The 15,648-nt window shown below is 45.2% G+C and overlaps 1 protein-coding gene across 1 annotated transcript in view; it reads right to left on the minus strand.

Annotated features, from left to right (window-relative positions):
- The window catches only part of LRMDA (leucine rich melanocyte differentiation associated), a 1,296,919-nt gene that overhangs the window by 662,386 nt on the left and 618,885 nt on the right, over positions 1-15,648 (minus strand). The window contains exons 4-5 of the mRNA XM_061180213.1: positions 14,071-14,210; positions 3,631-3,748 (exon numbers count right to left, since the gene is read on the minus strand). Coding sequence (XP_061036196.1) covers positions 3,631-3,748; positions 14,071-14,210 — 258 coding nt within the window. The remainder of the gene's footprint in view (positions 1-3,630; positions 3,749-14,070; positions 14,211-15,648) is intronic.

A 15,648-nucleotide genomic window follows, 5' to 3' on the forward strand; every position in this document is an offset into this window, starting at 1 on the left:
ATGTCACAGAAATGACAACTGCGCTCTTTGCCAGAACAGGGATGAATAATTACAAAGCCAGGACATAATAAGCAATTCTGACTGTTGGATTCTTGCGTTGTCTCTCTGACGTGCAGGACTGGCGTGCCCGCCACGCACACCCTCCTGGACAGGCCTCTGCATTGATTTGACCTACGTTTCCCGGAGCAGCGAGGGGGGGTCATGGTCTGGTCACTACAGAATCCATTCTTTGTGGTCTACCACCTCCTCTGCGTCCAGCTTGGTGCTCTCTGCATTGACAGTGGCATGATCCAATGGCCAATATTTGACAGAGATATATATTTTCTTTAAAATTTTGGGAAATGAGCAAAGCCTAGCTGTTGTAGGTCCATTCGCTAAACACACACAGAGTCTAGAAGAGCCACTGCAACGTTAGCTGTCACTTCCTAATGAATGACAGCATCGTTCTGTACAATCAGAGCTCAGACGGAAGGCAGCTTTTAAACAACAAAAGCCAAAAGGCAGCCACGAAGGAGAAATGTGTCATCGTGAGAGGGAGCGAGAGCCAACTCTGCACTTCAAGCATGGGGGCCTGCCAGGTACCAAATCAAACCCTTGTGACTTAGGCGGTTTATGAGTTACCGGATGATTCTGCATTTGCGTCAGCCGAGAACACCCAGACTGCCCGTTCCCGACCTCCAAGGCAAGCGCTGTGATTGGAGAGGCATTTTCCGTTCTCCCAAATACTTTATGTCAGGAATAAAATGAGAACAGCTCCCCAAATCACGGCCCCCTTGATCATCCATCAGTGCGTTCTGCCGAGTAAGCAAAACAGGCCGCCATTGCCTCAGAAAGGACAGAAGCCAACTTGAGATTCCGAGTCCGTGATGAAAAATAGGTCTTCACCAAGTGTGCTCAGCACAGCGTCGGCAATTTACAGAGAGGAAATTGCTCTCCACTTAGGAGCCGACTCCGGGTGTACACATTCCTCCCAGTACATATATATACATATACACACACAGAGATGGAAAGCGTATATACACACCTGCAAGGAACAAACATATGTCTATACATACTGTGAGCAGGCGAGAACCGGCCTTTTTAATCCCAATTTATTAATTCAGCAAGGAGCTCATGTGGCCTCTTTCTATCTGCCAGAAAAGTACCAGCACATTGCCCAGCAAACAGCAGACAGAAGGGAATTGCCTGCCATTCATGAGAGGCATACAGCTTGATATGAAACCAGAACACAGAGAAATCCTCCAGTGCACTTAAAGGAGCACAGTGTAAAGAGAACACTTCACTGGGAGCCCAGATGGTCTGGGTTCTGGTCCCAGTTCTGCCTCCAAGGGACTGTGGGGCCTTAGGGAACTATGTCCTCTCCCGGTTCCTTCACCCGTAAAATAAGAGCACAGACCAGGTGAGGTCTGAAGCCCTCTTCAGTTTGGAAATCATGGAACTCTACAAAAGGATAACCACCAAAGGTCCTCATGCTTTGTCAGAGTATTTTTGTCTCTCTCCAAATAACTAATGGATATTTCAAAGCTTAACACAGTTAGTAAAGATGGTAGTATCCACCACACTAACACGAGCTAATTCTATAACTGATCTGAAACTGATGTGGAGCTTTGAAGAGCGTTTCTGATGATGGTGCTAACGACTCAGAGAACCAGCTACTGCTGGATGTGAAGGAGTCATTCCCTGCTTTCAGAGGCAGGGAAGGACTTCAGTTCCCCCCATCTCTACTCCAAAAGAACAGTCCTGCTGTTTCCTGTTTTCTTCACTTAGGCCTTCCTCGGAGGTTCTGTTTGGACAGAGAGATGCATGGGGAGAATGGTGAGATGAGGGCTCCAGGGGTAAGAGATCCGAGTGGAAGAACGTAGGCTCTGCAGTCAGACACACGGGTACAGCGCGGGCTCTAGCAATGATGAGCTGGTGACCTGAGCAGCCCAAATAGCGTCTCAAGGCCTGAGTTATCTCATCTGTACAGTAAGCCAACGTTCCCTTCCTTCCACGTTAGAAGATTACGTGAGGACTCACATACCTGGACACAAAGAACCTTAGAACAGTAGCGGATGACATTGACACCCCAACCCAATATGATGGGTATATCTTTACGAACCCTCCGGATTTCCAGAGCTCCCATGTCAAAGACAATGAGAGCAGGAGAAATAGCATCTATTCTATAAAATGCATGTATACATGATGGTGAGAAATTCAGGATGGGCAGGAACCCAAGATACTATAAACAGTCTATTTGTCGTACTTTGGTTTGGTGATACGGGCTGTCTCTGGAATCTTTTAACCAAAAAAAAAAAAAAGGAGGCCAAGAAATAAATTCTTTCTTTTGGACGAAATCACAAAAGCTGGAAAATAACTAAAGGCAGTCATGAGTAATACATCAAATCGGTGCCTCCATTAGTAAAACTGTTAACACTTTAATAGCTACGAAGCGAATCACTCAATTCATTTCCCACGTGCTGAAACAGGTAACAATACATTTATCTGCCAGTATTATACTCTCCATATCATATATTTCCACAACTGCTAGCGATTTTATTCAGCATAACGGGAAATAAGTTGCACCTCATGGATTCAGGGAAAGAAAGTGGCCTGAGGTCTGCTGCCAGCTGAGCAACTTGGCGGAAGAGGTTTCATTTTGCTGTTTTGGTTCTGTTTGATTTTTCCTCTTTCCCTCTTATTCACTCCCAATGCATGTGCAGAGTGCTCAATCAGTGAGGACAAACGAGACCTCAAGGATTTCTGGGCTAGTGTTTTCAGCACACGAGCTAGGATCCCACAGGAAGTGACCGTAGCGCCACAGAGCTCCAGGGCAGTGAGGGACCTCCAAAGGGGTCATCAAGTCCATTCCCCAGCCTCAGGTTTCACTGAAGGACCCCAGCTCCTCCCAAGCCCATGTCTTTAATAATCTCCTTGTGTCTGAATCCAGGACCCCAAGCCAAATCTCCCCTGCCTCATCAACGCTGTCATTAAGATGACACCACGTTCAATCCCATGGCCTCAAAGCAGACTCAGGTGGCGAAGCAAAGGTCAGTAAACAGCATTCCCATGAGCTACATGACGGAAGCACACACCAGTCCCAGATCACATTGTCAGAAAAATCGCCTTCCCTGCCAACAATATTTCCAAGAGCTATTGAGCCCTCACCTGTGGACAAGAGAAAATCACTCTCCCCCAGCTACCCTTTGGTCCCAAGAAAGAAGGGCCCCCTCTGAGGCACTAGAGGAATCCTACCCCCCTGAGAAACAGTAAATGCCCAATGCTTTCTTGTTTCTCCTTTCTCAGCTACAGACCTGCAGAGGCCCCACCTTGTAAATAAAACATCTTCCAGGAGGCCCGAAATCCTCCCCAGGAACGTCACCATTGGGCTGTGTATGATGCTGCTTTATTGGTACAAGAGCCATCTACCTGAAATCACCTTACCAATAAGGTCCCCTAGGCTGGGTCACAGGAAGACCCAGTTTATACCCAGTTCTACTTCTTGTTTGGCCAACAGTATATCCATGGATGAAATCCTGGTGTGAGATCCCTCCTGCATTCTGAACACATAGGAGGACTGCCTCCAGGGTCAAAGAGTACCCAACAGGTGAGGCATAAATCCTTGCAAAGAACAGTGAGTAGAGGGCTTACCTTGGGCTTCACCACCTTCATGAACGCCCCTCTGACCAAAGCTTCCTCTCGTTCTTGTTTGGTTACTTTACGAGCATCCAGAAACTTCAAATTGGGCAGCTTGTGCAGAACAAAGCATCTGGAAGAGAACAGTCAGAGGTAACTCAGGAAGACTGGGGTGACAGCCTCAAACTTTCATGCAATTTGTCTGATGAGCAGGAAACTACGCCATTAGGTCTTCAGAAGTTAGACCTTGGTTCCTGCCTCTCCTCTCTTCTTCACAAAGAATGAATAACCACTCTTTGGGGAAATCCAAATGGTTCTATTTTACACAGATACACAACTAAACTTTCAAAATATACACTAACGGTTGCTCTTGACTCAAAGGTAGATACACATACACAGACACACACACCTGGATTAGCCAGTAAGATCCTATCAATGTGTTTACCTTCTACCGTTCTGAAAAATGGACCCAATATCTTTGCTAGACAACAAGTTCTCAGTGAAAATAACCTACAACCTGATCATACCATTAACGTCACTGCCATTCCTATGGGTCATCTGTATCATTCTCATCTCTGAGATAACAGCAAATCTTTATTTTGAAGCTGAGACAAGAGACTTTAATTTGCCATCAAGACAATACAAGACAATAATAATAACCTGGACAACTTTGGGATAGCAGTAAGAAACACATATAGCTGAGAAATGCTTCCTTGAGGAATCAAACAGGGGTCTTGAGGACTTTTTTCTCATCATCACTGAGTTACTTCTACACTGGCACTATGAAGATTATCTCCATCAAGGAGAAACAAGGAGAGTTGGTTTCTAGGGGATATTAATAGCCCAAAAAATGCTATATGGTCTCCATCCCCCTGGAAAGAGTCTTTGGGATCCTTTACGGCCTCCAAGGATAACCCAATGACTGACCTCTTGTGTGATGAACTATCAAGCAGGTGTATGGAGTTGACAAGAAGACTCACCTGGCCAGGAGACAGGTACATAAACATATAAATAAATATATAAAAGGTAGAGACACCTGCCTATATGTCTCCTTCCTCAATGGTAGTCACCAGCCCAGATGCTCTCCATCAAGCCCCCATACTCCATCAATCAAAGGAGCAATTGTTTAGACCCTGTCCTGCTTAGGAAGAAGAGTTGAGGACCCAATGTCAAGAGCAATAAATCATTTCCATGGGAATCTGACTTTTTCTCCCTGTACCCAGCCTCCTCCGTATCCACTCATCTTCCAAATCCCAACCCGCAGGAAGTTTTCTCCTGCACCCGCAGCCCGCATTGCTTTCTCCCTTCTCAACACTCCCAGGAGGCATTTTCAGCACCCTGCAATTTAACATTTTACTGTTTTTTAATTGCTTTGCTGGTGTTCAGTTAATGTCCTCACCTAAACTATAAGCTTTTTGAAGGCAGGGACCAGGTTTTTTTGCTTTTTTTTTTTTCCCTCACCCTCCCACCATTTAGGAAAGTAGCATTAGAACGGACTCCATAAAATACCAGTTCATTTCAGTTGCACAAATATTTCTTAAGCACCTACTACGTGCCAGACCCTAGGTATACAGAGGTGATTACAACATGGTGCCTGCTCTTAAAGAGGGTCTTAGTGTAATGAGGAAGAAAGACTCACACAAAGAAATTAGAAATCAGCATAGGTAAGTGCCAAGTTTGAGGTTATACACAAAGTAGCTTTGGGAGCACAAAGAAAGTGGAACAGGAAATCTCAAGAAGCCTTCAAAGAACCAAGCCCTAAAGCAGCCCAAGCACTGAGATTTTTCTCAGTGCACATGTTACATGGGGTGTGTAGCAGGCCTCCCTCCTCAGCAAAGCCCTGGGTTCCCAAGGCCAGCTTCCCCATTCATCAGGTGGTCTCACATCACCCCATGGCCTCGCATATGCTTGTTCAGGTAAAAGATTTAGCTGATCACTCAGGTGCCAGAGACAACAGCTTAGAGGCCTCTGATCACAGCCTTCATATTACTCTTTTTTAAAGTCAAAATACTCTAAATTCTCTTGCGTATCCTTTTCCTCCCCTGAAACTTCCACACCAACATCTGAGGTCCTGGAAATTTGACGATCTACTTCCTGCTTCCTCCCTGGCCTCAAACTATGCACTACCTTCTTTCCTGCTTCTCCCTGAGCATTTCCCTCTCCAAACGCCGCCTAAGCTTACCCTAAATTAGAAAAGTCCTACAAAGACGCAAATGACCTTTCTATCCTCCAGGAGAACTCCCACTGGCCTCAGTCAGTGTCAGAAAAAACTTCCATCTTCTGCTTGTAGCAGCAAAGTCTTGATGACAACAGATTCTTTCAAATAAAGACATGTACAGATGGAAACAATATGTCAGGAGTGACGCTCAAAGGAGTAAAGACACCCACTAAGTGTAGGGTGGGAAAAGATGAATATTCAGGGGAAGAAAACATCAGTATTAGAAAATCAGCCAATGTTTAATGATGGAATGAAAGATGTCTTCACAGGGCTGGCAGGAACCACGGTGACAACAGACAGCACGTTGTCATTTTGCCCCACTTTGGATCACAGCCCTGAAATCAAAGGAGAGAGAGGGAAGTGCTGGCTTTTAAGCTAGTTAAAAATTTTAGATGACAAAGAGCTGCTGTTTTCAGAGCACTCTTCTTTTAGAACCAAAGAAACGCCCATGAAATAGGCTGCCAGTCACCCCTGAAACTAGAGGTGACTTGACTCCCATCCTGTTGGCCAGCCTGGGGTTTCCAGGTGGTCGATGCTTAAAGATGTTTGAGAGGCACTAGGAAGGCTTGTCCCAGACAGTTCAGTTGGAAACTCAGCTCAGGGCCCAAAGTTCGTCTCTTAAGAGATGTCTTCTTTCATTTACTTACACATTCACTCACCCAACAAATAATTATTAAGAAGCTACCACCTGCCAGGAACTGCGCTAGGTACTGAGAATAAGGTGATGCACAAAACAGACAAGGTCTCTACTCTCAACGAGCTTATATTCTAGCACAGTTGTTCTCAAACTTGAGGGGGCATCAGCATCCCCCAGATGCCCTGTTGAAACGCACATCGCAGGGCCCCACCCCTAGAGTTTCTGATTCACTACATCTGGAATGAAGTCTCAAATTCACGTTCTAATAAGTTCCCAGGTGAGGCTGATGCTACTAGGCCTGCTGCGAACCACTGTCCAAGTGAAAATAACATCACGAGGAATAACAGTTTTGGAATGATGAGGTTGGTAAGGCCACCAAGAGTCTCCTTCCCAGTTCTCCTAATGGTCTGTCCTGCTCCAATGTCTGTGGTGCCCAGCGCCCAGACAGCAGCCACATCTACCAGACCTTCCTGCCCCTTGGTGGTTTGGAACTGGCTCCAAACATTACTGCCAAGAGATAAGTCCAGTGGGCTTTCTGCCGGACTGTCCCATTCTGGTCTTGGGAGATCTATTTCCCTTTCTCTGTTCGAGGTCATGTCAGGGTGTCAAAAGCTGCAGCTTCAATCCTGAGTATAATACAAGTTTGCCATAAAAATACAAGAGAGGATTCCCGAAGCCACAGAATGAAGGCTTTTACAATATCAATTCAACCCTTGTAAATTTAATCCAGGGTTATTTGTTGCACCAAAATCTCTTTACTGTGATGTATTACTTAGTTACTGGGGTTATCACAGCCATATCCTAAAGTTGCATAGTACATAAAACATTTCAGTTAACAATGCGGGAAGGTTAACTCCCCCAGATAACCTGCAATCACCAGGGCTAGTCCAGATGACATGCCTCTGTCAGCTTCCACGAGCTATTGATGGTTCAATCAGTTTGTTTTGAAGGTAAAGTACAACAAAAGGGCAGTAAACTTATTCAGACTGTCAACAGGGGCTATCGGGAATGGGGCTTGCAGGTAAGTAATTCTGGGTGTTTTAAAGCTATTATCAAACAGCAATGGTTGAAGGAAGAGACAGCTACTAATAACACAGAAGGCAGCCATCATAAACCACTTTATGGCAGAAACCCCCGTCTATAAATCCTGCAGCACCCGGAGACAGCTTCAGATTTATAAAACTGCTTGTTAAGCCAGGGCACTGCTTAATGAAAAGAGATCCGTCTAAGTTCTAAGGCTCATGTCCCCTGCTCCAGAGGGCAATGCCAACTTTCCTGACCTTCCCAAGGTGGCTGGGAGAAAGCCACAGGGCTGGGAGGGGTAGGGAGTGAAATCAGGGGCCCTCCTGGCTGTGATACGGAAGGTGAGGTTATCAAGAGGAGACCAGGGACCCTGGGAAGGTGTTCAAAGACCCATCTGTCTCTGTCTGCAAACAGATCCTCCAAAAGTGAGAGCCCCACACAGAGCTTTTCGGGTTCTCTCTCTTTTCATAGAGGATGCTCCACTTCCTGAAAGAACTTCTCTTAGGAAGTTACCGGTTACCTACAACTGGTAGGGGGGACAAAAGGAACGGCAGAAAGGCTTTTTTGTTTGTTTGTTTGCTCCCAAATCAATTTTCTCTACCGAAATCCCAAAGCTCTGGCATTTTTCATCTAGACTTCAAAGGGAAGGGAAGATGCTCTTGTCTTCTGCCCACATCTGCTTCCCCGGGCGATCTGGCTGCTCCCCAGGCCCTCTGCAAAACCACGGAAACACCAAGACAGATCTCCGATGTCTGCTCCTGGGGCTGGCTGCCATGTTTCATCCTCTGAGGAGACTCTACTCAAGAAACACCACATTTCCAGATCCTGGGGGAACTGGATGTGGCGTCACTGGGGTTTTCCCCACTTCCTTCCTTTTACAGCACTCAATGCTTCTTCCTATTGCTTCTTGCTGCCTTCCTGCTCCCATGCATGGGAAGTGGGGAGACCTGGTGACTGGTGCCCCACCCGGGGGCCCCGAGGGCAGCAAGGGGTGATCCATGAATGGCTCTCAAACTTTCACAAAGCTTAAAGAAAAGCGTGGACACACCAACAAAACATCAAGCTTCTTTGCTCTTGACTGGATGACATCAACCCAGTTTGGTAACACTGCTTACCTCATGCTGATCAAAAGCACTGATCAACAGCTAAATGTCTCTGACGAATTTTTTAAAGTTAGCAGCGGCTTCAATGTGGCTTATGGAAGAGACCAAAGCTTTCAAGTGTTTGGGGGGGTGGGGGAGGGGAGAAAATGACAAGAGGGAGGTCTTCTCAACAAAAAGCGTGGGGACTAACGGGGCAGAGGAAAGAGCCCAGGCTCTGGGCTTCGCTTGCTGTGTGATCTTGGCTCAGTCTCTGCCACCTTCCTGAGCCTCAGTTTCTCCATCTGCGCCATGAAGGGAAATGGCTACATGCTGCCCCAGCCTCCTTTAAGCTTTAGCTGGCTTGAATTCCACGTGCCTCCAAGTTAATTTACAATAAATGCATCCATATCCTCCTTTCCTATTACTCCAATTTCCTTGTCTGACCACCCCCTCACATCTCCAGGTAAAGGAGAACCGTGAGGAAAAGTCAATAAAGACCACAGAGGGATGAACAAACACTGAGTGGAGAGATGACGATGCTCTCTAATGAGCTGAGGTGAGCTCACCTACAGCATTAATGAACGCCTGACAACCGGCCGAGGCCAGCTGACTCCCCTCACCGTTCACCGGCAGCACGTTTGAAGTCTCAGTGCAAACAATACACCCACAGGACAGACCAAGGCCCTCGACAGAGGGTCACCAGCAATTACTCTGTGGGCTTCTGTCACTTTGTTCTCTGGGTCGTGACCTTTGCTTTCTTGTGATCTTCAAAGCCCAGATTGCAGATTAGCTGGAGAATGCTCACTGGGTTATGTAAGCCACAAGTTTTACGGCTCCTCTACAGCTGGGAAATGGTGGTAGCCCAGGACGGCCAGCGGACGATGGCAGGTCCCTCCCTCCTTCCCCTTGGCTGAGTGAGACAGACACTGGGCAGGCCCCAGGGCCGCTCCCTGGGAGGCAACAAAGAAAGGGTGTCACGTTTTAAATAATTTCAAGTTGTAAGGAATACAGAGGGGCCTACTGAGGAGGAGGGAGGAAGGAGAAGCCAACCAGAGATTGGAGTGGCAGGAGAGAATGAAGGATTTAGTGACAGAAGGATTTAGTGGAGGAAGGAACACTAAGAGACCATGAGACCAACTCCCTTACTTGATGCCTGAGGTCTAGCAGTTGTGCACCGTTGACTTCCACTCTACTGTCTTTCCTGCAGTAAGAGGAAAGAAAAGAATGACAAAGGAAGACAAGAAATAGACCGTCCTGGGCATCCAAGTTCCCCATACTTGATTTATTGTCTGGACAGTATTCAAGTCCACCGGAGGCCCCAAGGGGATCCTTAGTACAGTGGTGACCCCCCGGCTCAGCTCGGCTTCCCCATCCTTTCCTGCCCCAGTCCTGAAGGCGGCTGGACCTTCAGGTCCAGCATCACCCTTCAACATGCACCTCCATTCAACATTCATTCCAAAATAGCAGCCCACCGTGTACACATGGCAAAGCAAGGGCAGGTTTCAGCGCCTGTAATAACATGGCAATGGACGTATTTCAGCTATGAGCTGTGATGAACGGCACAGAGAAACCCCAGGCTCGGTTTAGTTCCTGCCCCAGCAGGACCAGGGCACGGCTCAACAACTTGGGAGCATGTTCAGGCTCACTCAAGGATTTAAGGGGCCCATTTTACTGTTGGGACGTGTGCCAAGAAAATCCAACTGGGTGCACAGGGGTAAGTGAGGAAGGAAAAGGGGTGAGGTGGGGGGAGGGGAGGAAAGCATCAGTAGAAACTGAAGCAACTGTGGGGCCATTTCCAATAGCTCCATAAATCTGGTCACTTCCCATTTCTGGTCCAATGGTTGTCCAGCATGTGACCTGAAACTGGACTGACCTCTCTGAAATCAACATATCTCATGGCAATGAAACAAGAGACGTACTTGTTTTGATGTATGGCTGGGTGACATATTATAAATATTACATCACATAACCACAGAGGATGCCAATCAATGTGAAATTTTTTTAGACAGCACTAAATGAACCATGGGTTCTTGCTTCTGAATACACTCCTTTAAGGCTCCTGCTATTGCTTAAATGATTAATAGAAGACGTATTGTCAGAAAATGTACTTAAAGTGAAAAACACTAAACTGTAGAAATATCATTCATTTTTTAAGCAATTTTCGAGTGAAAATGTCCCATAAATTTACATAGAGGCCCTACTATTAGGCTCTGGGTAACAGCTAGAAGGAAGGCTGACCTCACGCTTTGTGGATGAAGGGCCAGGAAAATATTTTACCGAAAGGAAACGAACGGTGGCTACACTGTTTTGTAGAAACCCAAATGCCACAGGAACTCAGGATTCAGAAGTCTTACTGTGAAACTCTAAAATTTCTCAGGGGCAAATGAAGCACAGACTCCAGGATGAACAAAGCAGGGCTGCTTACAGACCATAGGACAGAACTGCCTCATCCACCCGTTCATCTCATCCAAATGCAAGGGTGACGGTGCTTGTTAAAGCAGAAAGAAAAAATAAGTAAAAGAAATAAAAAATTGAGCATTGCTAGAGAACAGGCCTGCCACTCCACTCAAGCATCAGAGGCCGTGCAGTCGATGTATAACTGGATGGGCCCACACTGAATGTTCCCTCCACTGTTCTTAGCTCCTGTTTCTCTCAGAGGGTGAGCATCTTGACGGTGTTGTGGGTGACTTATGGATTTTCTAAGGTAGTTCCGACCAGATGTGATTTCCGCTGTGTGTGGCCTCTAGAGTCCAGCTCCTCATGGCAACTTTGACATATGTGCGCTAACACACAGCCTCCCCAGCCCCAGCCCTCCACGGTTTCCAGGGGTAACAGACCTGGAGTGGGGAAGGTATGCTTGGAGGGTACCCAGGCCAGCCCAGGAGAAGGATCACTCTTCCACAATCAAGCCCTCCCTAAAGAATCATGACCCAACGACCAACACTTGGGTAGATTCTGAAGGATAGTTCCTTGCTTGTTAACTGCATTTGTTGACATCCAAGTGGATCTAATTCTAAATAGACAGTGGGCACCCAAGGTGCCCAAAGGGCCCTGCATTTCTCTACAAGTACTCAGCTTCTCAGATGGAAGGGTAATTTCAAGCTGCCTCCTGTAAACAGTTACCAAGTCCCTATTACACAGCCAGCACAACTTTCAGTATTGATAAGGCTTCAAAGGGCAAGAAGACACAGTCCTGACTTTCTGGAAGCCATTCTCTGGATGTCGACATATATGAAGTAGTCAGAGAAATATACAAGATGGAATATATAAAATGGTATGAGATGGTCAAAGGGGAACTATAACTGCTTGGGAGGACAGTATCTCAGAACACCAGAACCGACAGGGACTTTAAATACCCCTTAGTCCAGTAGTTCTTGACAGAGCATCAAAGTCACCGATTGACTATTTTGTTGCATTTGGCACTAAATGAATCAAAACGCCTTGGATGATTCACAAGTATAGCCTTGGTTAAGGGTCACTGATCTAAACGGTCCTCCCCATTTTAAAGGTCCCACTAGCACTCCACATCAGATCTTTTGATCTGACCCCTTACACCATGGATCTAAGTATTTTTTCCAATGCGACTAGTTACAATAACAACAAAAATAGTATTAGGTTTTCTTTTTCCTTTACAACCTTCTCTTTGAGACTGAAGAGAGTAAGGTAGAGTGGGAGATTTTCCTCACTCTATTACTCTCATTCTAAAAAAAAATGCACCTACAGTTCAATTCACATATAACTCCATGAATAAGTGAATGAAAGAATGAATGTGTGTGAATGTGTGCATACACACACATACACACATGCATGTATATGTACATACATAAAATTTATTGGGTGATTTTAAAGCATTAAAACCAGAAATCTAAAGAAAAAAGTCAAAAAACAAATGAGAATTTCCCAAACAATACTTGGTTTATTAAAAATGTTAACTGAGAGAACTTTCTTGTACCTCCTGACCCTTCCAAGATATATCTTATAATAAGTTGCTGCCAGAAGATAAAATGTTTTAAATGACCCCTTCATAGCTGAAATCAAGCTGTTAAATTACTCAAAGTTGATAAGAGTAACTGTTAAAGAAGAAAATTAAGTTCTAAGTGATTAACTTAACAGGTTGATTTAGAAATGTTAACTATTCACTTGCTGGATATTAACCATATTTCTCCTAATAGAAATCATATTCAAATCGACAGTATCACATCCCAAATAAAAATCTTCATGAGGAAAAAAGATTTAGTGCATTTCTTTTGAAGTAGGGATAGAGCTTTATTCTAAGATGGCTTAAAAATAGTCTAAGATTCCTACAAAATTCTTCCCAATAAAGAAGTACAGCTGAATTTCTGCTGTACTCTTGCTAACATGTATATGTATATGTGTGTATGTTTTTTTAACATACAATGTTCAATAACCTTCACTATTTCTTACAGCTTTGCCTTTATATAAAATGTATGCCCTCAACTACATTCCTTCGTGGGTCACCACAGATTTAAAAATCTGAACCCCAACAGAACCAGTTCCTCTCGAACCATTATCCTTTCTCCCCAGTCCTCCCAAACTTATTTTCCAGTAGTCCTACCTGCCTTACACTTCCTTCCTTCCTCCCTCCCTCCTTCCCACATTGATTCAGGTGGGGTGTTAATGAGAGCTCACATCATAATGGAGAGAAAAGCTACACTACACATATGAAAAGATCATTCAAAACATTTACAAAACAATAATCAAGAACAAGAGCATACAGAATTCCAAGTGTAGAGGAAAAATGAGTTTAGTAAAATGGGTTAGATCAAAAAGACTCCCTAAAGAGAAGTGAGTTTGGATCAGGTATTTCAAAGCAGATGGTTCAGAAGGTGAGAGAAGACAAAAAAGCATTTCTACCTGGAGCCCATCAAATCCCATTGTTGGTGGACATGGAGGCACAGCTTTATGGAACAAAGCCATATGCCTCATGGGATTTCCTCTTGGGATTGTATATAAGCTCCCTAAACCTTTGTGGGAAGTACCCTCTCTCTAAATAGTGACTCAGAAGCAGACAGGAAGACCTTACAACAAGGAGCAGGGGCCAGCAAAAAATAGCCCACAGGTCTAAGCTCGCCTGCTGCATGTTTTTGTAAATAAAGTTTTATTGGAACATGGCATTGCCCATTCATCTACAAACTGTTCATTGCTACTTACGCACTATAATGGAAGAGTTGAATAGTTGTGACAGAGAACATATGACCTTCAAAGCATAAAATATTTAATATCCGGCCCTTTACAAAAAAGTTTGTCAATGCCTGGCCTACACCACACAACATCTTTTCATGTTTCTTGACTCTTGTTACCCTCAATGAAGGGAGACCCTGGCTATAGGGTACCCAAGGGGGAAAGTTTAATACAGCATGAAGGGGCCACTGATACTTACCAGACATCTACTATGCACCCCAGAATATAATATTATCTCCCCAAAGATGTCATTTTTCCCTTCTCACATCATGCTCAAACCCCTAGATACTCACCTGTATCTCTTGTAGTCCTCCTCATCCTTTTCCAGGCTGACTAGCTCGTTGGGACATGCCACATTTCCCAGCAGGCTGAGGTACTCCAGAGCTGGTGTCACTTCTGCCAGGTGATCAAGCAGACACTCCAAGTCAGTGATGTGACAAAGGTTAAGGATCTTGGTCCAGAAAGACAAAAGGCTTAGCAAGGAGCACAGACCATACCTGACAGGCACAGCCTAGCAGCTGATTGAGTCCCGTCTGCTCCCAGGACAACACGTGGGTGAGGGTTGAAATCAACTTGCTGTGGGTGTCTGGCATGGCTAGTTTTTCCCTCCTACTGTTTGGGACACAGCCCAGCTTTTCTCTGGGCAGGTGAGGTTAAGTCCAGATCACTTAAGAAAGAATGAATGAGCTTAACTGTTTCACTGTACTTTTCTTTCCTATATAGTTCTATTTTTGTTTTAAATGATGAAGGGTAGATTCCATGTAGTAAAATATTTTACAATATGCAGCTCCATAAAACTTTATTTTTTCTAGTAATGAAAGCAAGAAATTACTTCCAAAGGCCTCATCAGAAATATATTCATTCTCCTTTAGGGAGAAATTCATCATTAAAACGTGGGAATGGCACGGACGCAAACAGGGATTAGCAGCATCCTTTACGATCTGACAGCCTCTTGTGGAGCTAAGCATCGCTCAGTGGCCTCACTGGTGGCAATAAGACATTGGATTGGGTGAAAAGGAGAACAAAGCTAGGAGGAGAAGACAAACAGTTAGGACAGTTTTAGTGAAGCCAGGGAGGTCAGAAAGCATTTCCTGAGAATCTGTCGTGAAATCAATATTCTATGAAGGAGAGAATGAAAAAGAAAAGGTGGGGCATAGTGGTGAGAGTATCCCATGATCCATCCCCTCAGTGGGATCCACTGTTCGGTCAAGATAAACGCTGAGACCCCAAACCAAATAAGGCAAGAGTCATAGATTCAGGGAATCCCAGGCATTGGGAAGGACTAGCCCACACATCAGCTCCCAAGCCACATACAGAGAGCTGAGCCCTAGGCAAGCTGATTCAGCAGGTTGTGAACAGAGGCATGGCTACCAGGAGCCTATCGATGAGAAGAGTTAGCCAGTATCAGCAGAGAGAACGGGGTGCCTGCCAGCGAATGTATGCCAGCAGAGCATACAGGGGCTAAACACATGATGGTGGATGCAGCACACAAGAGTCAAAGACTCAGGATACCATCTCCAGGAGAAAATAAAAATGAAATAAAAGGGCTGCCCTTACTCTGTGACGATGCTCTCTAACCATGGGATGTCATCCCAATTTTCTCATACTTCGGCTTGCCAGTTGTACTCCAAATCCAACCAATGTCTGAACCCAGTCCCTAACATATCTGCCAAAGGGTCACCACAAGGAAGCTCATTCTACCTCTAACAACCATAAGAAGAGAGTTTTTCTTTCCCCAGGGATTGAATCTTCCTCGAATTCCCACCCACTGACTCAATTTAGCTACTTGGGAGTCACAAAGGATAAGTCATTCTTGTCTTCCATGTGATGGCCCTTCAGATGGTTGAAGCTCACATATCTTCCTTCAACCT

The sequence above is a fragment of the Eubalaena glacialis genome, chromosome 1 (assembly GCF_028564815.1).
Source record: "Eubalaena glacialis isolate mEubGla1 chromosome 1, mEubGla1.1.hap2.+ XY, whole genome shotgun sequence".
In the NCBI taxonomy this organism is placed as follows: domain Eukaryota; kingdom Metazoa; phylum Chordata; class Mammalia; order Artiodactyla; family Balaenidae; genus Eubalaena; species Eubalaena glacialis.